We start from the raw sequence: 21,536 nt of genomic DNA on the forward strand, positions 1-21,536 counted from the left end.
AAAAAGGAAAATACATCATGTACATATACTTAGGTATATTTATACACACATTAATAAGGAAGGGTGAAAGTTTTCTAACCTACCCAAAGATATTAGTGATAGAATCCAGAAGGCCTCCAGCAGGCTGCGAGAGTCGCTTACTAAAGAGGAGGGGAGGATAGGTTTAAACCTTAGAAACATTTTGCCCAAATAATCAATCAATAAAAACAGCCCATAAAAATAGGTACCTGGGAGTATGAGTTCCATTGAGTTCCCAAATCCCAGCCAAGAAACCCCTCATAGTATGGAACCACCAGAAAACAGTGGGAAGACAGGAGGGAGACCCAGCCTTCAGAGTTTTACAGGAAACACGTTGTCTTGTATTAAATTAACTCCCCTGGAAATAACGCTTCAGGTTAAACTGTCTAGCTATGCCAATAATGTCTGGCTGTTAATAATAATCCCCATTCTTTTACTCCTGCTTTAGCAAATGAAACACATCCTGGAGCCCAAGTAAGAATTAAACAGTATGATCTAAACCAGCACCCCGCCTAACCAGGTTTAGCTGTCCATCTTCCAGAAAGGCACTTTTTTCTGCTTCCCTTCACAGCTAGTGGCAGCACTCTTCTGGAGCTCACCTCCCATTCCTAAGAGGTGACCTGAGAGACAGGGACACTCAGGAGCCCACAAACTCTACAACTGTGCAAGGGGGGCCGGATGTTCTAGCGAGGGGTCTGGGAACATGGGAGACTGCTTTTCTTTTGTAGTCATGGATGTGCTCTGTCAAACTGTGACAAACTCTCTCAAGCTCTCCTTTCTTGGCCTGACCTGCCTACTTACGTGGCCCCTCTGCTGATAGCTCGCACAGGAGAGGTCTCCTCAGCGTGATCAGAGGTGTCATCCACAATGACTTCAATGTCATCATCCCTGGAAAGAAGGGCAAGAGGCCAGGTCTTTGATTCTGCTAAAGAGGAGCTTTGTGAGGAGTCTGTTCTGCCAACGTCAACACCATGTCCTGGTCACACAGCCTGTGTGACTTGGCTGCGACACTGATGGTTAAGGGTTCTCTGAAGAAAAAGGAGCTGCTGTGCTCTGAACAGTACTAAAAGAAACATTTAACCTGTTCATTTCAAATCCTGACTTCCAAATGAAAATAATTTTAAAAGAAAGTTTTTGATCCTTTCAGATATAAACAGTTCCCACTTGGAAAGCAGTATAATGGCTTATTAAGTCTACAACCCGGCAGATTCTTTCCACCAGAAGTCTGGTTCCTGCACACGCACAATTGGACTGCAGCACTCACCAATAAACAGCCCCTCTGAGACAGGATGAGTGGCACAAAGGGTAGTTAGGGGCACCTACACAGTTCAAGGACATGACAGTGTTGGGAGAAGATCCCAGTGAGTAAGAACAGGGGCTGCTATACGGGCAATGCAATAAATAGTTGCATTAACACCTCGGCTTTAAATACTACTTGGATAATAACAGGAAAGCAAAATATAGGCACAATTCATTCTTGACTCTGGGTATTTTATGCTTAAACACTTGGTGCTGCTGACACTTGGCGTGTCCATCACATTTCACAGGGAATAATCCAGCTGTTGAACACGCTCTGGTGCTGTTGTCTGGGATTCCCCTTCCTCCCTGTTTTTCTGGTTGAAGGGAAGGTATGTAATTATTTTTGTCTTAATGATCTCCTACAGAGTTACAATCCTCATGGAGAAGTAAAATAATGAAATACAAGAACCTAAGACTTCACCACCACCTAATGTCTGGACTCCTAAGAACTTGAAGGAAGATTTTTCCATGATTATCTGGATTATGTAAATATATGCTTCAGAACTGGTTACCAAGGAAGTTAAACCAGATCAAAGTAAATTTATTTTTTCCCTTGCTATTGATTCTAGGATTCCATGTAACTAAACCCAGCCTTGGCCAGGATGTAAAAGAGAACAAAGGCAGGCCTGAAAAAGAGAACAAGGCTGGGCTTTCTTCTCATATGTGGTTTGGGGGAGTCACTTGTGTTCACACAAGGGTGACAACAGAACAGCAGACATGGCAAGAATAGCAAACATGGTCTAAGCCTATGAAAACACTTTAGGGTAGAATTCTACAGTCACCAAGGTATGTGGAACTGGGCAAAAAAGGCCCAGAGCCACAAGAAAACACCGTGATTTGGCAACTGGTTATCAAAACTCTTCAAAGATGTAAGATATAAGGTGTCCTTTACTGTTGGACACCCCTAGGTCTGCACTCTAACTTAGACCCTTCCTGCAATCCGGACAGGATGCTCGGCCTGCCTAAATCATGTTATACCTAGTCATCTGTTTATGTGGGAAAATAGGAAGACAAATGATGCTTTTGTGAGCTGTTATTTTTAAAGGAACAAAATCTCACTTCTAAGGCAATTATTTATTTACCTTGTAGTTGGGGAAAAATACATCCAAGATTCATTTTTCACATCTGAATACAGAAAAAAATGTACATATTCTACATCAAAAGCAAAATCTTGGTATGAGAACCTTTGTTTTCTTGTAAATTAAGACCTCTGGTAGATGACTCATAACTAAATTTAAATCACTCTCCTCCATTTCTAAGGAAGCGATCAACATTTTTAAAAAACTGTAGGTTATAATTCTAATATTATACTCCAGGATATATTTCAACAGAAAAAAAAAGAAAACACATCCTGACTACAGGTACAGAGGGAATTTAGTCATTAAACTATCCAGCACTCTTACAGCTTCAAATCTCAGGAAAGATCCTTTACTCCACCTCCAGATTAGGAAAGTTCCAGGCTGATACCTTTTGTGCAAAGAGAGACCCTAGATTTCACTTATGCTTCAAAGGTTTACCCAAACCTCCACTTAAAGGCACAAACCAAGAAGGGAGTAGAAGAAAAAACCCCAGCCCAGCATTAACACTGCAACAGCTCCAATTAGGGGTAGAAACACATCAATGTGCCACCAGGAATCAGCAAGGCTGTCCTCTGTTAAGGATGCAGGAAGTCAGCATTCACACTCACAGGTGAGGGCTCTAAACTGCAACAACTTCCTGGGAGGTAATGGGTGTTTTCTAATTTTTTCCCTTAAATCTTTGTTTTCTTTCTATAATCTGTAAGGTGTTTTATGGAATTCAAAACATTATAAAACTATTTACACAGAGCTGATCAAATTTTTAAGGACACAATTTTGATTCATGTATCTCTACTCACTGTTCAGCTGGTAGAGGCTCCTTCGCTGCTTCTGCAAGCTCTTTCTGCAGCCGGGCCTGCCGCCTCCTATTTTTTGAAAAAAAGGCCTCTATTTATGTTTGCTTCAAGAAAGCGCGGGGTTTTGGCTTTCAGTGAACTCCTAGCTCTAATGATGCCTTTGGGTATCAGTGCATTAAAGTCACAACTGCCCCTGGGCAAAGACCCCAATGTCCCAAACGCACACCAGTAACACCCCTAAGGATCCCCGTTACAAAGGATCTCAGAGTAAAGCCTGGAAGAGGGCTTACACTATTAGAGAAAGCAGTGAATCGGCAAGGGAAAAGCCTGCCTGTGGGGACCCAGGACCTCTCAGGGCAAAAAGACCAATCGAATGTATCCAGGGTTAGTCATGGCTGAGACTGTTTCCTGCAGCAAACTGTCTTACACTAACATACCAAGAGCGTGAATGGTAATCGTTATGATTTACTTAGAATTACCTGTGTCTGGTTTGGTTTATTATTTTAAAAGTTTTAACTCACTTAATCCTTCTAACAATGCTTTGAGGTTAAGTACTATTATTCCCAGTTTACAGATGAGGAAACTCAAGTACAGTAAGATTGCTGAACTGTCAAACTGTACACAGCTTCAACTTACTAGGGTTGGACACAGCAGTCCCAGCCATGGCAAAATTTAACATGGCCAACAGTGGCATTCACTCTCCCAAAAAACAACTTCTATCTCTCCTTTCCAGGCCCCGAAGTCAGGAGCTCCCCAATATTTATTTATCCTTGGCCTCATTCTCTTTTCCATGGCAATTCCACCTCTGGTAGAGGTCTTACTCCCTAGGAGGACCCCCAACCCAGAACTCTAGCCCTGATACTGAGCAACAGTCAAGACCTTGGCTGGAGTTTTTTGTAAGGCTTGTACCATACTCATAACTCTCAAAATAGGGGAAAGGTCTCTAGGTGGATGGGATGAGGTTGTAGCTTAAGAAGTGCAATACACTCTTGAATTATACATATGCTGAGAGGATGAAAAGTTTTACTGAACAAACAAAACTTTTTTTAGCTGGAATAGATGACCTATATATTGCCTTTGAGGGAAAACCTCCATCCGCGAGTGAGATAACACTCCTCTAGAAGAGGCACTAGGGGACAAGGAGAGAATAAAGGACAGATGCAGAGTCCCAGGAAGAAGACACCCACAGCTCAACCTTCATTAGAACAGCCAGTAGGAAATGTCCTTTCCCAACAGTTCACATATTCCCGAGCACCCCTTAAGCGCAGCCACCGGGCCTGACCGTGGGGCCTACCTCAGTCCAGAAGGGAGGCGGAACCCGACAGTGTGCTACACTGAAACCCAGGTCAGCAAAGCTGCCAGAAAGAAGACGACATCTGATCTGGGGGACTGGCAGGAAGCAGGGGAAAACGTCTGAGGAGGAGGAACTATCTGAATAACTTCATTAAGCAAGGCCGTTCTATCCTCTGTGTCCACTGTGATGACCAAGGGCTCCTCCGTGGTGCAACCGCACAGCTGCCCGGTTCTCCCTCAAGCAGGCGTTCAACGCACAGCCTAACGACTTTCAGGAACCCTGATGTCTTACACCCTTAAGCTGCCCCAGAACCCCACAGCGTAAGTCAAGCTATTTTACGTAAGCATGAGACAAACAGAATAAAAAAGAACAGCTCATTTTTTTAAATAGAAGAAACTTAAAGTTAGAAAATATAAACTATAAATGAGAAACCAAACCACGAAATCTCACCACCCAGAAATAAATACTATTCATTCCTTTTAATACGATTCATTCAAAATTTGGATCATGCATACATCACCAGGTTTTATGTCCTACTTTCATTTATGCTAATTTCATGCATTTTCTCATGTCACTAAGTATTTTTAAATGACTGTAAAATCCCACTGTATGAAAATACCACAATTTATTTACTCCCTGAGGAATATACTGCTTCTAATTTTTCACTCCTTTGAATAATGTGCTATCACAAAACCATATCTGTGAACAAGTCTCATCACTTTCTTAGGATAAAGTCCAACAAGTGGGAACACTTTTCAGGCTCCTGGTTATGCCCTTCAGGCTGCAGGATGGGCTTTCCATCAGCAACGTGAGTGGCCCTCCCCATCTGCCTCCCGACAGCCCTTCGTGCCAGGTTTACTGACCGCATCTATTTCTCTACACTACTGCCTACCCTTCAGGTCCTCCGAGGGCTCACCTACTCCTCACTGACTCTGTATTAAGGCGATTTGTTTTGTAATAGCACATCCCAGTTGACTGTTAGAGTATTCTTTGGTTTTAATAAACCTCAAAATGTTACACAGTCCTTTCCTTTTTTCCATTACTTTCAATGTTTAGAAAGTCCTCTAATACTCCTGTTTAGGAATTTTTCATAAAATAAATAGCAGATAGTCACATTTTTTACTTCTACCACATGACTTCAATTTTTAAAGAGAGTCTGAAATCTATCTGAATACATTATTTGGTAGGGTTAGTGCTCGGTATTATTCTTTTAAGACTCTTTCCTGTTTTCATTATTCTTCTACATTAATCACAAAAATATTTTCAAATTCTAAACTACCGAATTTAAAATTCGGGGATTTTAAAATCTTATGTTCTAATCTGTGCTGAACTCTTATTATTAGTTTCTCAGGTATGTCTTGTGTTTTCTAAGTGGACAGTCATGACCTCCCACTTCCAGTATCTGCTGTCCTATCTGGTTGACTGGCCGAAGTATCTGCGTCATGAGTGGGCGCTTCCTTTTGTTCCTGGCTTTGAGTGGTGCGTTAGACTCTCTGGGGAGAATTTTCAACACACCTATTTCCTTCCATGAAGACTCACTTGGTGAGAGGCTTCGCTGGTGTTATTAAAGGCTCTGTTTCCAGGTTAAGGGTTTTCATCAGGACTGGGAACCGAGTCTGAGCAAATGGCTTTCTCGGGATATACAAAAGTGGTCATATAGTTTATCATCATCTAATGTGATATATTTAGTTGATTTCCTAATAAACCATTTCTTAATTTCTGGAATAAATCTTAATAGGACTGCAGTGAATTTAAAAAAAGATACCAATAGATTTAACTTAGGAATTCCACATTTCTATTCACGTGAGGTTAGACTACAGTCTTGTCATATACTAGCAAGATCAGAATTTTTGGTATGGGTCTGAACAGTTTTATAAAACTGGTGGGGGATAGGAATTCCAATCTTCTCCTAATTTTGATTTAATTTGTACTGTTCAATAATTAGCTTTTCCTTGAAGCACTGAGAGTTCACTGGCAAAAACAGTACAGGCCAAAGCTCTTCAGGGAGGTGGAATCCTTTACTCAGCTGCTCAGTGTTCTTATAAACACAAATCTCTTTTATTTCCACCACTATTTACAATTTTATTGGTGTTTTGTTTTCTGCCCCCACCCTGTGGTTAGAGCTGCCAGGTTTCTTTCTTTTCGAAGAACTAGGTTCTACTTTACTAAAAATGGAAACACCGCCCTGTGGACTGCTCTCCTACCTTGAATCCTTTTCATTCTCTGCATTTAGGCGATTGGCTTCCTGGGCTTTCTCGGCCATCCATCTGGTGACCAGCTCCTGGTTCTCTTCTGTAGTTTTCCTCAGTTTCTCTTCCAAGGCAGTAAAAGTGATCTGCAGTGCATCATACTCATCCCTCAGGGTCTGGTTGGCTCTCTCAAGGTCCTGAAGCTTACTGCGTAGTTCTTGGCACTCCGTCTCCAGGTCAGAGATAGTCTGCAAGCACTCTGCAATTCTGAAAGCATGACAGGTACAGAGGAAGTGGTACCACACAAGAGACCTGCACTGGAGCAAGAGTACCCGGCCAGGTGCTAGAGCTGTGTGAGCTTGGGCCACGAACCATCACCTCAGCCACCACATCACACAACCACACAGGACTCACCACGATTATTACATCTCACTTAGCAGGGCCCAGCCCCAATGGCTTAGAGGACAACCCCACAGCAGAGGAAACACACAGGCTGAAATTCATTTAGGCAATGAATGACTAAAACATCTTTCAGAGAAGCAGGATTTGAAGAGGAAGCTTCTGAAGCTTAAACAGAGTGATAAAGGGATCTCAGGAGGAGGCTGGAGATCCTGTGCACTGTACCAGCTTCACCACCGAGCAAGAGAATGCCTGGCGAGAGAATGCACTCTAGGTCCCCAGATAGTCCTCCCTGCATATTAAGAAAAAAGGCACAGACAGATCCCAGACTCCCCTTCAGCTCAAAGGTCTTAAGATCTGAACTCCCTATTTATCTTGTCTGCCAGGCTTTTCCCTCACCAAGAACAGTCCTCCCCACAAACTCTTCCCTGGCCTCAAGGGCCACACTCGGGTATCTTGGCTCTATCTCCACCACGTAAGATACCAGCTCCCACACGCAGTGGCCACGGGGAAAATGGCCTTAAGGACACCTGCGAGGGCCAAGGGCAATTCCCAGGGGTATGCCGGAAACCTGGATGACTGTGGTTGCCCCTTCCATCGTCAGGGCAGGCTGACAAGCACAGAAATGAAACTCTTGCTGAGTCTGGTGTGGCTACTGTTTGTCACTGATCACCGTGGGAGACCCCACCACAGAGGACGGGAAGGCAGGAAGTGCGCTCCCACGAGCAGGCCACAGGAGGCGCCGTCTCTACTCACTTTGCTTCGTTCATCTGCATCTCCCTGTCCTTCTGCTGCATCTGGTTATTCAGGTCAATCACCAACTGAGCTAACTGGGGGGAAAGAAGAACACTTTCATAAGGAACAGATTCTGAGACCTCAGCTGGAAACGAAACAGTGGGTCCTTTTATTTTTAAGAAAGAAAAAGCACCTGTGGTGCTGGGCCATGGCCCCAAGAAGAAACAACCTGGATGGCAGCGAGGAGCCAAAGGGCCTCTGGGGGCCTCCCAGGAAAGGTGTGCTGCTCCTGGGTGAAGGCGGCCTTGGGTGGTGACAAGTATTCTAGGTGACTGTCCGGATCCTGCTGAGCTCACCTGCCTGCCCTCCACCCCAGCTCCCATTCAGACCCTTCAGCTGAACTGATGACAAACTACTTGTTCCTGATTTTCCATTAGACCAGCATCTGGTGTAAACACAGTCCAAAATTTGATTCATTCTAATAAATTGTTCTGAAATTGTAGGGTTCCCTCTTGAAAGCTTTGTGAAGGTGTTAGTAAGACCTTCAGTGGCTCAAGGAGCCAGCTTCCTTTATTTGAAATTTCTCCGCCTGACCTTTCGTGCCATCTTGGGAACATGACGACCGGCGGTTATCGCAGTGGTTTGCTCTCTTGCTGAGGGAGGTAAAGACCCTACCTTTACTGTTTCATTCCCACAGAGAGAGCTGATGATGACCCACAGAGCCAGGATGGCCACACATTCCAGTGGAGGTGGCTGCCTGGCCATCCTGTCCACCATGGGACATGCACACAGAAGACAGAGAGGACAGCGGCTGTCATTACCTCCCCGCGTTTCTTGTGTAATTCAGTCAGCTCTTCTTGGTGTTTAATTCTCAGCTGGGCCATCTCTTGTAACTGACTATCATTCCACGCACCATCATGTCCGGGACTAAATCCAAGCACCAGGCAGATGAACAGATCATGCAAAACAGAGGAAGAAAAAAATTAGGCCCCAAGCCCTTTCCATCAGGCAGAACAATAACTTCAGAATTTCAAACCTGTATATGACAACACAGCCACTGACAGTTCAGTTTCTCCAGGCAAATGTGTTATAAGTCACTACAAACCAGAACTATCCAGTAGGGGATGTGAGACATAAGGTAATAAAATAAACCAACCACAACCCAAACCACCAGTCATGTCAGGAACAAAGGAGGAGTTTCAGAATGAAGTTTAGGTAAATATGGAGGAGACAACGAGGTCCACCCACTCAGCATGTATCTGAGCACCAACTCTGTGCCAGGCACTGTTCTTAGACGTGGGAAGAAGGCTGTCAGCACAGAGCTCTGCTCTCATGCAGTGGACAAACACCTAAGAGCTGTCAGACGAGCAGGTACACTAAGCTTTCCAGAAGTCAGATGGGCTATGAAGAACAACTACGCAGGGTAAAGAAAGCAACAGGGTGTGGGGTCCTGTGCTACACGGGGTAATAAAGAAGGCTTCTCTGAGGGGTGACGCATGACTGGAGACTGCCGAGAAACGAGGAAAAAGCCATGTGGCCCTGGGGCTGAGTGCCTCTGAGCAGAAGGGACAGCCAATGTTGGAAAGGCTTGGAGGCTGTGACACAGCCACTGAACTTGGGGTAAAGTGTGACTGGAGCACCAGTACAGGGGGTACAGGAGGTGGTTGGGGAGACCATGCAGAGACTTGCAGCTCCTCTGAGGACTGTGGCTTTTACTAGGTGTGACTGGAAGCCACTGCAGGGTTTTGAGCAGAGGAATGACTTACATTTGAAAAGGATCTCTAGGTCTGCTGAGTGCAGAGCAGACTGCAGGGAGGCAAGGAACAGGGGGACCAGTTAGTGGGCTAGTACAGAGTCCGGATCTGAGAGTGTGCAGCTCAGCTCCAGGTGGTGCAGCAGAAGCAATGAGATTTGGTCAGTTTCTAGGTCCACTCTCCAGGGACAGCCTATACGATTTGCCCCTGAATAGGATGTGGGGTCTGACAGACAGTCAATGATGACTCCAGGGCCTTGAGTCTGAACAATTAATAACATGTATGTGCCACCTACTGAGACAGGAAGGACTGGGGAGAAGGCCTGTGGGGACTGAGTGGAAACTGGGTAGTAGAGTCTAAACCTCATGTAAGGAGGTCCAGGCTGGAAGCTAACAGGTAGAAGCTGTCAGCAAACACGAAGCTGAAGCCATGGACTGAGTTCAGATCACCTCAAGAGTCAACACTTGGAAACTTTGCAGGTGTTTGCGTTTTATCTCAGAAATAGCAGAAGGTGACTAAACTGTGGGTTTAGTTCAGGAGAGGGGGCTTGGCCACAGCTACAGGTGAGAACTATCAGATTAGAGTGAGAAATTTCAAATATTGCCCAGGGAAGGCACTGATTTAAGAAAAGGAAGCAAGCTGGAAGACTAGGATGCCACCAGCCTCTTCCACATGCCCTCAAGTGGAAAGAAGGAAAGGGGAGCAATGACACTCCCTCCTAACTTTACCCTCAAGCTCTGCAATTCTTTATTATGAGTTCTAAGCACATACCAATACCTCATCCACTGAGGCAACCTAGTGCCTCCCCAGTCTTAGCCCATGAAGGAGAAGCCAACAGATAAGAAAGTGGAACACATTTTACAAGAAACCAACTTAAATTAGGCAAAAGGATTAGATATTATTATCAAATTCCCTTATTTTATTGCTAAGCAATGTGGAATACGCAAAATGAAAACTACTCCCTTCTTCCAAGGAGCTGACATTCCACAGAAGATTCAGGAGACTGAGGCACAGACACAAGTCACTCATTCCACTACCCAAAGCCCCCTGCCCCTTCCCATCTGATTCACAATGAAAGCCAAACCCCCTGCAATAGCCCACTGACAATGCTTCACTAAGTAGATGAGAGAATCAGCGGAGAGCAGCACAGATTCCTGGGCAGCACCCCACATTGACCCAGCAGGTCTGAGAGAGCCAATAACCTGCATTTTTAACATCCCCTCCAAGGGTGTGGCTAGTTCACATGGACTCTTGAGTAGCCATGGACTAAAACAGTAGTTCTCAAACTTGAAAGGTTATTAGGGTCACCTAGTTATATAATAGGTTACCAGGCCTCACCTTGAGTTTCTGAAACACGTCTGGGTTGGGGCCCAAGACTACATTTCTAACTATTTCCCAGACGCTGCTGTCCAGGAAATACACTTACGAAACCACTACTGGGATCAACTATTTCCAGGCTGAAGAGTTTAACTTTAATCTACTCAGTAAGCAAAGGGATTAAAGCACTTAAGAGGGGAGATGGATAACTGATGCAGATAAAGCTTTTTAAACACAGCATGCAGTGTTTCAAGGTTACTTAGGAAGAGGTGGGCAGGACTTAAGGAGGGACAGTTAAGGGAGAAGGAAGCCAAATGAGGTGCCCATCTTCTGTGGTATCCTTAACATACTAGCAAGCACCCCCTTGAGTTGGTTTCCCCATCAGATTCAGGTCTTTGAGAGCAAGGACTCTGGCCTACTCCTCTCTGTATGCCTAACCCACACTGCCGTCACCACATGCCTGCGTAAACAAGGGTCTTGTCAAAGTCCAGGAATCAAAGGGTAGATGAATGAAGTGGGTGGCAAAATAAATGGAAACTAAGAGGCAGTGCACAGGGGACTGTGGGTGAAGAAGAAAAAGGTCTGGGTGACTGACTGCCTATGGGGAGGGGCAAGATACTGTGAAAAAGGAGTCACAGATGACTTGTGGAAAATAAGGATGCCTTTAAGAGAAATGGGGCAGTCAGGAGGAGAGGCCCAGTTATGGACAAATAAAGAGTTGGCAGGAAAGGAAGGACCTCCATTTAAATTACCATCCCAGTAACACTTAAGCAAATCAATTGTTGTGTATTTATAGTACCTTTTGAAGAAGTGTGTTTGGCCAACAGATAAAGGATATAGGAATATAATCACCAAGAGTCTAAGCAGAAAGAAATAAAATGTTTTTAGTTTTCAAATGATTGAATTTAGACAAGAAAAATGAAATGGCATTCTCTACACTTATAAATTGACCAGAATATTACAACTAATATTCTAAATATTATACAAGGCCTCCCAGGACTATAGCCAGCCAGGAGCTCCGGGATTGTTAACAAGCAAGGCCGGAACCTGGGCCGAGCTATCTATTCATCTTTTACATTCTGGCCTGCCAGGAAGCCATCTAGCCAGATGAGAAAACATGGATGGCAAGCAGTTATACAGCAGATGCAGCTGCAGGATAAATAAATTAAGCTACACCTAGCATTTCTAGATTTAAAAAAAATACCTTATATTATTAACTTTGTTTTTAAGATTGCTAAGTGTTAACTGATATGCAAAAAAGTATGTAGATTTTAGAGCAATAATGGGCACTGTTCCCCATAAAACTGTCAAATTTAATATGCTAACATGATAAACATATGGAAAAAGAGGACAGTAAGACTCCAGAATGATTTTATTCAGGCTGTTTTGATGAAATCTGGCTTTCATTTTTTGGGACCATGACCGACCATCAAAAAGAAATTGTTTCACACATAACCCAAGTAAACATATCCAATCTCCAGTCATGAACACATATGTGCATAGTTAATGAAACAATACTACCCTTCCTAATAAAAAAGAGATTTTCCCTAATCTTTCTTTCTAAAAAAAAAAAAAAAAGGGAAAAAGCATGTTGGAATTTGCTAACTTGATTTCACAATCTACTAAAATATGTTGTGAAACACTAAAACTAAAAAGGAACCAACAGACTGGCACTGTATAAAAAGCAATTTATATTCATGCTGTAGTCAATCCTGTATTAACAAGGTCTTTATAAATCTGGTCAAGAATGCTTACTTGTACGACAGGTAGAAAAAGTGAATCCTGGCAGCTACATACAGGAAGAAGTGTTCTAGTCACCTGCTTGAGGCAACCGCTCAAGCTGATGGCATCATACTGGTGACAAAAGCCTTCGCGGGGGTACACAACACCTTCAAAAAAATGAGCTAAGAGTATGCTAACTGAAATAAGATAAGGACAAATACCCTAGGATTTCACTTTTATGTGGAACCTAAAAGAAAAACAAAAACAAATGAACAAACAAAAAATCCCAGAAACAGATCAAACTGGTAGTTGCCAGAGGGGAGGAGCTGGGGGTATGGGAAAAATAGGTGAAGGGCATCAAGAGCTACAAACTTCCAATTATAAAATAAATAAATCACAAGGATGAAAAGTACAGCATGGAGAATATAGTCAATAATATTGTAATAACTTTGTACGGTGGCAGATAGTAACTACACTTATGCTGGGCATTTTGTAATGTATGTTACTGTCAAATTACTATTTTGTACACCTGAAACCAATATAATATTGTATATCAACTATACTTCAATGAGAATAAACAAGATTATTAGTTATTTGGCTTCAGAAGTTCTTATTTAAAAGGAGCTGTCAAAAACTGGAGCCCAGAACAGCACTTGTTTTACTTCTAAATCAGAGAAGTGAAAACTGAGCTGAGTCAAATTTTAATTAAGGAGGACATACAAATAAAACAGGAGTTTCAAAATACCTTATCTCATGCCTGTTTGGTATGTCATGCTTCTCAGCTTGTAGCTTATGGGCCAGCACTGAATGAAGATCTGACTTTTCCAGCAACTTGTTATCTATCAAAGAAAAAAAAAAGTTATTTATTATAACATATGTACACTTTATTACTACTTAATATCATATAAAGATCCGGACTGAAAAACAACCAGAAGATGACTGGGTAAGTTTCCCTTTTACGAGGAATCACAGTACTAGGTACTGCACTTTGTCAGCGACTGCAGCCATACTCCCAATCCAGGAACATATATATATATATATACACCCTTCTGATGCTTCCTAGCAGAAACACGGGCTGCCCGGCCAAAGGAACCGAGGGAAACATCCCTGCAAGAATATCCACCCCCAATTAAAGGCAGATGAAACTGCTTTCTACTTTCAGTTACCTATTTTTACCAGGGAAAGGGAGGTGGGGGAGAGGGGAGGAAGGGGGAGAGAAGAGGGGGAAGGAAGGGAGAAATATACAATGGGAAAATGAGATGTAATGCATCTCTAAGCAAAATAGGCCAACTTTAACCTTATTATTACATTTGGAAATTTTAATTTTTAGATAAGGGCACTAGGGATACAGATACGAACAAGAATCCATGACTTCAAGGAACTCAAGTGTAGTGGGGGGTCAAGTATAAAAGGAGGAGTGACCCTCTACTGACGTGCTTGGGTGGTTCCACAGGTGGAGACGATAGTCAAGGCAGAACTAGCAGTTATTTGTTAAGTGGCTAGAAATAAAAGTTGGAGCCAACACATGAAAGGGCAGGGTGAGAAATTCAGACCTTTTTTACTAGGAAATTATAGATTTAAAAGCAGGCAGTGACACAAACAGATAATTACTAGTAGGAAGTCAAAGATTATTTTGAGGTTTCTTGCTCAGCCAACTGGGTAGATGACGCTAATGCATCAAAGAACCCAGGAGCAGAGACCTTATTAAGAAGAGTTCTCTTGGCAAATATAATAAATGTAACAGGAACATAATAAAGAATTCAAAGAGAAGTCATGGCTAGAAGTGACGTGCAGTTAGGAATGGTGTTGACACAGGTTGGCAAGTCGGTGGTGTGGGTTACTAAGAAAATGAAATTGAACATGGGAAATTGTGTAGATTAACTACATTTGATAGTTTTCACAAGTCCTATAAGTCTGAGATTAGAAATGCTCTAGAACAAAATTCTGATAGAGTTTATGCTAGTGACTATTCCCATTATATGAGTTTACGTTTCCTCTTAAAAAGAATCTTGAGTCTATTTCTCCTTGATAAATGAAAATGGAACTCCTGGGCAGGAACAGTCTTCCTCTACCTTAAAGTTAATAAATTAGCTCAGCAGAACAGCAAGGTGGCTCCAACCTTGGGTATTCACCAGTATCAAAGGGCTGTATATAAGATCTTCAAAATGTTACTTTACATCAGAGCTGTCTGTATTGGTCTTTCAAAGAACATGAGGTATTCGAAATGAATCCTTCCTGAAATTTCCTCTCACTAAAGAGGATAGAGAAGGAGGGAAGCCACCACCTGTCCCTATAGTCTCATCTTCCTTTGCAGACGGACGCAGGGACTGAACAGGAGACTGGGTGGATGGAGGGTCAGAACTTGGCGGGAGGCTGGAATGAGAGCGGGGGAGGTATTCCACAGTCCAAGGAAGGATCTCCCAAATGTCAATCTCCCGCCTGAGGATGACTGTAACCAAGCAAAAGCTACCAGCTCTCCTGCCCCCTGCACCTCATCTCAGCCTCTTCTCCCGGCCCCTCAGTCGTGTACTACTCACTGCAACTGTTTAATCACCATGTGTTCCCTCTCCAGGACCCACCTCTCTTCCTGATGTTTCTGTTACAGCCTCCCACCTCACCAAGACTCCATTTTCAAAACAAAACTACCACTCAGTTGTGTCAATGCAATTATAGACCATTACATAGATGGCTTATATGCACAGCACTGTTTTTGGCAGGCTGGGCAAGCTTCATTCCCATTCTATAGATGCAGCAAACCAGACTCAGAAAGTGTAAAGGTTGTAAGGGATGGATTCAGACCTCCAACAACTTTTAAAGTGTGTCAGCTTTTAAAGACTAAGCATGCGATATACACCCAGTGACGTGAATTCACATCACCTATGAGGGAATCACTTTGAGTAAGAGGAATTTCCTGTGCTTGTGGCTTTCTGAAGCGGCACCTGTCTACCAGGGCTTCTTGGAGTGTAAGGAGCTAGCGCAGCAGTGGTACATCATCTCTCTTCTTCCCTTTTGTTAAGAGAACTGGCTCAGTGAAAGCAAGTGGGGACCTGGTGAGAAGAACAAACGCCAAAACGCAGTAGTTGGGAGCTCTCAGGTTCAAATCCAGACCCTACCAGTAACCTGCTGTGCCTCCCCAGAAAAGTTTAATCTCTTTCAGCCTTAGTTTTCTTATGTGTAAAAAGGGCAACAATAGGACTTGCTTCATAGAATTTTGGGGAAGATACAGTGAAATAATACACACCAAATATTTACCCAGCACTCAAATCTGTCTGCACGTTAGAATTACTTGAGTAGTATCAAAACATTGTAATACCTGTGTCCCCTCCCCACACCTCCACATAGCCGGGGTTTAGTTGGTCTGGGATGTGGTCTGGGCTTTTCGATTTATAAAGGATCCCCATGTAATACCAAATGTGCAGGTAGGTTTGGAACCAGACTGAGCACAGTCAGAATTCAATAAAGGGTAACTACTATTATTTTGAACTTCATCATCAACATAACTCGAGAGACTTTTGTCAGGCTTACGTCAAGGGGTGGAAAGAAACAAAGGACCGAAGAGTGCCCGTTTCTTCCCCAAATGTGTCACTGGCTGTGGTAAAACTGGGAGTGGGGGGAGCAAGGAAATAATGCTCATTAGAACGCACCTAAGGGTACATTTTTGTACTCAAATTGCAGACCGGTGTCGGGGGACAGAAAGCAGACGTTTCACATTAAACTTTTCAGTAACAGTAAAGACTATGATGACCCAAGTAAAAAGTATGCTAAGACTCCAAGTGTGCATCAGTAAAAGAACACTCGGTGGAGCAAGGACAAGAGGTCTGAGGACTCAAGGGCCAAACCCTGCACTACACTCAGAAGAGAGTTGATTGCGCGAGTTATGCCTACAGGCAGTGCCCATTTCAACAGCGCGATGCCCGAAACTAGAGGTTTCTGGAGTGTGCCTATTTCCACACGCATCGTGTGGGTGGCTGGTATGTACAAATACAAACGGGAACGGTGTCTGCCCGTGAAGAACACACAATTTAGCAGAGGAAACCCTCCCCAGTCACACCCAGATATAAAGTGAAAGAAAGACGGCATCTAGAAAGGCGTGGGGCGTCCGCCAGGCCGCGGGGCGGCGCCGGGGACTCGGCCTCGGGCTCCCGCCCGCGCGCCCTCGAGGCTCCCGCCCGCGCCCGGGCCCGCCGCCGCTCACACTGCAGGATGATCTCCTCGAACGCCTGCCTCTGCAGCCGGTCCCGCCGCCTCAGCTCCTCCGAGATGTGGCGCTTCCAGCGGGGGAAGTCGGCGGCCCGGAGGCCTGACGCCATGTCGTGCGCTGCCCCGGCGCTTCAGCGCCGCCGATCCGCGCAGGGGCTGGTGGCCGCGGCACGCAGCATGAGGCGACCGGCATGCGCGGGAAGGCCGGCGGCCCCAGAGTTCACTTCACGCACACGGCGCCGGCGATGCCATCCGGGACCGTCTTCCGGCTCCTGCCGGAAATGGCTTGGGGCAGAGCCGGAAAGCCAACCTCCTCACCCAACGACTTGCGCCGCACGCAAGCACGTGGCCGGCGCTGACGCAGGGCGCCGGCTAATGACGCCCCTCAGAGGCCGGAAGCGCCGAGGCAGAGACCCGGCCGCTGGGAGGCGTCCTGGCCACGCCGGAGGCTCAGTCCTGGGTGGGAAGGACGCCGGAAAGGGGCTTCTTCCGCCCGCCTGCCTTCCTTTGCTGCCTTACGCTGTTTTATATTTTCTTTCTTGGCTTGCCACCTTTTTCTTCTCAGTTTACAAGCAGAAGTGGAGTGTCTCCCCACATAGTAGCTCTGTGACTGTGGATGAATGACACCCTAAACCTCAATTTCCTAATTTCTAAAATGGGGATTTAATACCTACCTCACAGGGCTGCAATGAGGATTAAAAGGGAAAACTTAAATAATGCAGTTAGCACTGTGCCTGGTACATGGTAAGCCTGACCTTACCTAGACACCTGGTACCTTTCCAAGGCCTACTTAAAATCTGGGTGCTTAATCGAGAGCGCCTCCATTGACCTTGGAAATAAGGTTTTGGGGGATTTTGCAGCTAAAAATCATTAGAATCCCAGAAATTATGACATAACAGTAAGTGGGTCCTTAGAAAGCAATCTAAGGATGGGGATACAGGACCTTGATGGAGGAAAAGGACAGTTTGCCAGTAGATGTTTCTCTTGCCAATGGGTTTCAGTCCCGGGCAAGTTCGCTATGGATTCAATGTGACCAAAGAAATTGACAGCAAAAATTTCTTGGGGTGAAAGGGTTATACCCAACTTTATTTAGTGGCAGGTCAGCCACTAGAATCCCATTCACTCAGAGCGAGTCTGCATGCAGCAAGCCGGTCTCTGCCTCTGGGCCCCTCTGTCGGCACAGCCGTCCTCTGGGCCTCTCTGCACAGTCGTCCTGCACAGCAGTCCTCTGGGCCTCTGTCCTCAGCGCTGCCACTACTCCAGCCTCTGCTCTGCTCTCCTGCAGCCTTGCAGCCCTGCCACCGTGTCACGCCCAAAGCACTGGGCAGAGCTCTTTATACAGAGTCAAATTGCCCACAGGTGTTCAGTGAGCTAGTCAATCAGGGCCAGGTGAGAATCCTGGCCACAAGAACTCTCATTTTATCCACAATGTTGAAAGGGATCGATGGAAGACCAAGACTTTTGAGAAGATGGCAGTTGTCAACTCAGTAGGATAGAGAAACTTGGTCTAACAGAACAATCTGAGCTTCATCTGCCTTTAGTGAATTTACTGCATGAAAATGGAACTGGACAAAGCAGGTGGCCAGGGCAGAGGAAAGAATATCAGACAATGCCCGCTCTTCCAGTATGTCCCAAGTCCGGAGGAAGACCCTTCAGAGGCAGATAGGAGAGTCTTTCCTCTCCTATGGAGACCAGGAGTGGGACTGTCAGGCTTCTAGACCTGTAGTTAAGGATGTTTTCTTGGCAGTCGTTAGTGAGTGATCTGAATTTGTGGAAGTACCCATGGGATCAGAAATAGAAAACATTTTCTCACAGTGAAGAAAATGAAGAAGCAGGTTCTGAGAGTCACCAACAATGCCTCCAATTGTAACTGGTACCAACCTCAAAAGACCATAGCATCATAGAGCATCAAATCCTAACAGTTGAATATGCCAATTTTCCAGACAAAATTATGATTAAAATATATTAACAAATTTGCAGAACCAGTAAGTCCACTTGCAGGAGTTTATGCCAATAAATATTTGGACAATTGTCCATATACAAAAATATTTGTCGCAGCTTTGTTAGTAACAGTGGAAAGTTGGAAACAATCTATATTTCCAACAATAAGAAATTACTGTATATTTATTGTTCAAAAATTTCCTAATAAAAGCAGATTATGGTATAAGTCCAGTTTATGTAAATTAAACGTGTCCTTGGCTCCTCACAGGCAACATTCAATAAATTTATAATTTGGTTCAGAATATAATTTCGAAACTAAGGGTACTTAGCTCTGCCAGGTCTGCGCTTTCCCTGACTTCCCAGCTTTGTGTAGCGCACACCACACTGCACTCTAGTGCACATGGGACCCTTAGTTCCTTCTGCTCACCACTGAGCCCTCCCAGAGCATGGACTTCCCTTTGGATTTACTGTGCTTCTGTTGGGCGCCCTCTTCCCTTCTGACTTCTTCAAGTTAATTCCTATAAATTCATTCTTAGCTCAGTAGTCACTGGCTCACAGCCAGCAGAGTACAGACCTTTGCAACTAGATCAGATCTCCTTATTACACATGAACGACTCCTTGAAGCATTTATCACAGCTGCAGCTGGACATGCATTTTGTATCATTACTTGATGAAGGTTTGTCTCTCCCACACTAGACTATATACTCCATGAGACTAGAATTATGTCTGTTTTTGCTCACTGTTACAGCTCCAGTAAGAGCTTGAAGCCGTTCATATATTAGATGCTAAGTAAATGTTGTTTAAGTAATGAATGAAGTAAGTGAAAATACTAATAGTAGTACCTCTGGGCAGTGGTATTGCTAGCATTTTTCTTTTATCATATATATTTGCTATATCATAGAAGCATTTTCTAATTGTTATACATTGTATATGTACTGCATATGCAAGAAAAAGTTATAGACATGATGAACATGTCTTTACTGATAAAACCACATATTCACCAGGGTGCTAAGTGATGTGGGAGATAATAAGCATGAACACCTATACAGTATTAGGGACCATGCATTCTTTTAAATATTTCCCATATTGCAACTCTTTTAATCCTTCCAACAAACCTTCTCAGTAAGGTTATTGTTGGCTGTTAGCATCTTCATCCTCATTTACAGATGAGGAATCAAAGCACAGAGAGGTTAAGTGTCTGGCTACTTAACAAGACCTGGATTGTAACACAGGCGGTTGACTCTAGCATCTGTTCCCTTAACCACCGCAGGCCATTGACCAGTCTCTGTTTCAGCTGACACTGCAGTTTGGTTTGACTGGAATATGTAAACAGAGAATAATTTGAAATGATACAGAATTAATTCCTAAATTAGCCAGTAGGGAGGGCATCCTGGTGAAGAGCAGTGTCAGTGATGGGGAGGCCTCAGATGTGTTCCTGGGACCTTGAGGGGAATGACCGGATGGGGGATGCGAAATAGGAGAGAGAGGGAAGTGAGGTGGTCTGAACAGTCTGGAGGCAGATACGGGCTTTAGGACTTTTTATGTGTTCTGGTAAATAATGAGTGTCTGAAGAATTCAGCATGGTTTGTCGGAAAGTGCCATCTATGGAATAGATTCTGACTGCCTATAATGGATGTAAAATATGTATAAAATATCACAAAATTTCTTGTAGGAGTGTGTTAAGCAGCACAAATTTGCTCACGGAAGAGCGGAAGAGGCAGCTCTCATCAAAGAATTTCTCGGTGGAAATTCTAGTATCGCTGAAGCAAAGTCTGGCCAGAATCTAACCTAACAGCATCTCCACGGCAGCATTTCCACAGCTAAAAACTTCCAGGAGATTTTCACATTAACTGTCGATGCCTACATCTCTCACCTGTGGGGCTCTCCAGTGACGCTCCAGTTCTGAGGCTCTCAAGGCCAACCTTCAGACAGTTGTCCCATTTGCTCTTGTCCTTTCCCCTTTGGTCTTCCTGGTTGCTTTTATCTTTCAATCAGCACGTGCAAACAGCTGAGTCCCAGTGTGTGTGAGGCACAAGGTGAGCACCGTGTGGAAGACAAGAACAACCCAAGCTTGCATCTTACCTCAAGTGGCTCCCACTTTAGGAAAGGAGAAGTGAATGCGTATTATTTATGAGTGTAAGGAACATGAACTAAAAGAGGGCCATCCAGAAGGGGGTTTGATTTTCTTCCATTCTTTTTTTCTTTTGCTTTTATTCTTTTTTAAAATATAACTTCTTGTTTTTAAAAAATGGCTCCTCATCTATAATTCTTTATTTCCACTCCTTTTCAGCCCTTCCCAAAATTAGATCACTGAAATTGGAGGTGGACTAAACTAAGCATGTTACTGTGTTAACTGTCTACTGTGTAAACGTGGTAGCTGCTAGCGTCAGTCGAAGGACTGCCAAGAAGCCAGCTGACGAAGGTTTTCAGATCCACTGATGATCCCTCCAAACCCCACTTTTCTATGACGGAAATATGCTCCTTTACAGGCATATGTTGCTTGACATTTTTACCCCTTGGTTTTTCCTTGTTTTCTTTAGTGTCAGTGAATTTGCATATGTATGGATGCTACAGGAAATTTTCATTATAAACAATGTACACAGAAACTAAACACGTGCAGGTTTCATCATCCACTCCATATATATGTCGACTCTCAGATTTCATATTCTAAAAATGACAGTGTCTGAGGTATCCTTATGTCCCTCATGCATTACACAAGCATTATAATAAAGTTCCACTTTCTTAGAGGAAGTCCTTGTTATCCCTCCTACGTGTTGGTAGCCAAGTGTCTGGAA

General features: G+C 44.1%; 1 protein-coding gene across 8 annotated transcripts in view; it reads right to left on the reverse strand.

Annotated features, from left to right (window-relative positions):
- The window catches only part of ATG16L1 (autophagy related 16 like 1), a 35,343-nt gene extending 18,239 nt beyond the window's left edge, over positions 1-17,104 (reverse strand). For 2 of the 8 annotated variants that reach the window (XM_036997741.2, XM_036997740.2), the window contains exons 1-9: positions 16,796-17,104; positions 13,346-13,439; positions 11,678-11,737; positions 8,629-8,734; positions 7,829-7,902; positions 6,689-6,940; positions 3,194-3,259; positions 820-906; positions 84-140 (exon numbers count right to left, since the gene is read on the reverse strand). In XM_036997741.2, the coding sequence (XP_036853636.1) occupies positions 84-140; positions 820-906; positions 3,194-3,259; positions 6,689-6,940; positions 7,829-7,902; positions 8,629-8,734; positions 11,678-11,737; positions 13,346-13,439; positions 16,796-16,910 (911 nt within the window). In that variant the 5' untranslated portion in view covers positions 16,911-17,104. Of the gene's footprint in view, positions 1-83; positions 141-819; positions 907-3,193; positions 3,260-6,688; positions 6,941-7,828; positions 7,903-8,628; positions 8,735-11,677; positions 11,738-12,633; positions 12,773-13,345; positions 13,440-16,795 lie in introns of those variants that run through there. The other 6 variants (XM_036997742.2, XM_036997743.2, XM_036997744.2 and 3 more) reach the window with 6 other exon arrangements.
- Between the last annotated feature and the right edge of the window lie 4,432 nt (positions 17,105-21,536).

Source organism: Manis javanica, chromosome 12 (genome assembly GCF_040802235.1).
Source record: "Manis javanica isolate MJ-LG chromosome 12, MJ_LKY, whole genome shotgun sequence".
NCBI lineage: Eukaryota > Metazoa > Chordata > Mammalia > Pholidota > Manidae > Manis > Manis javanica.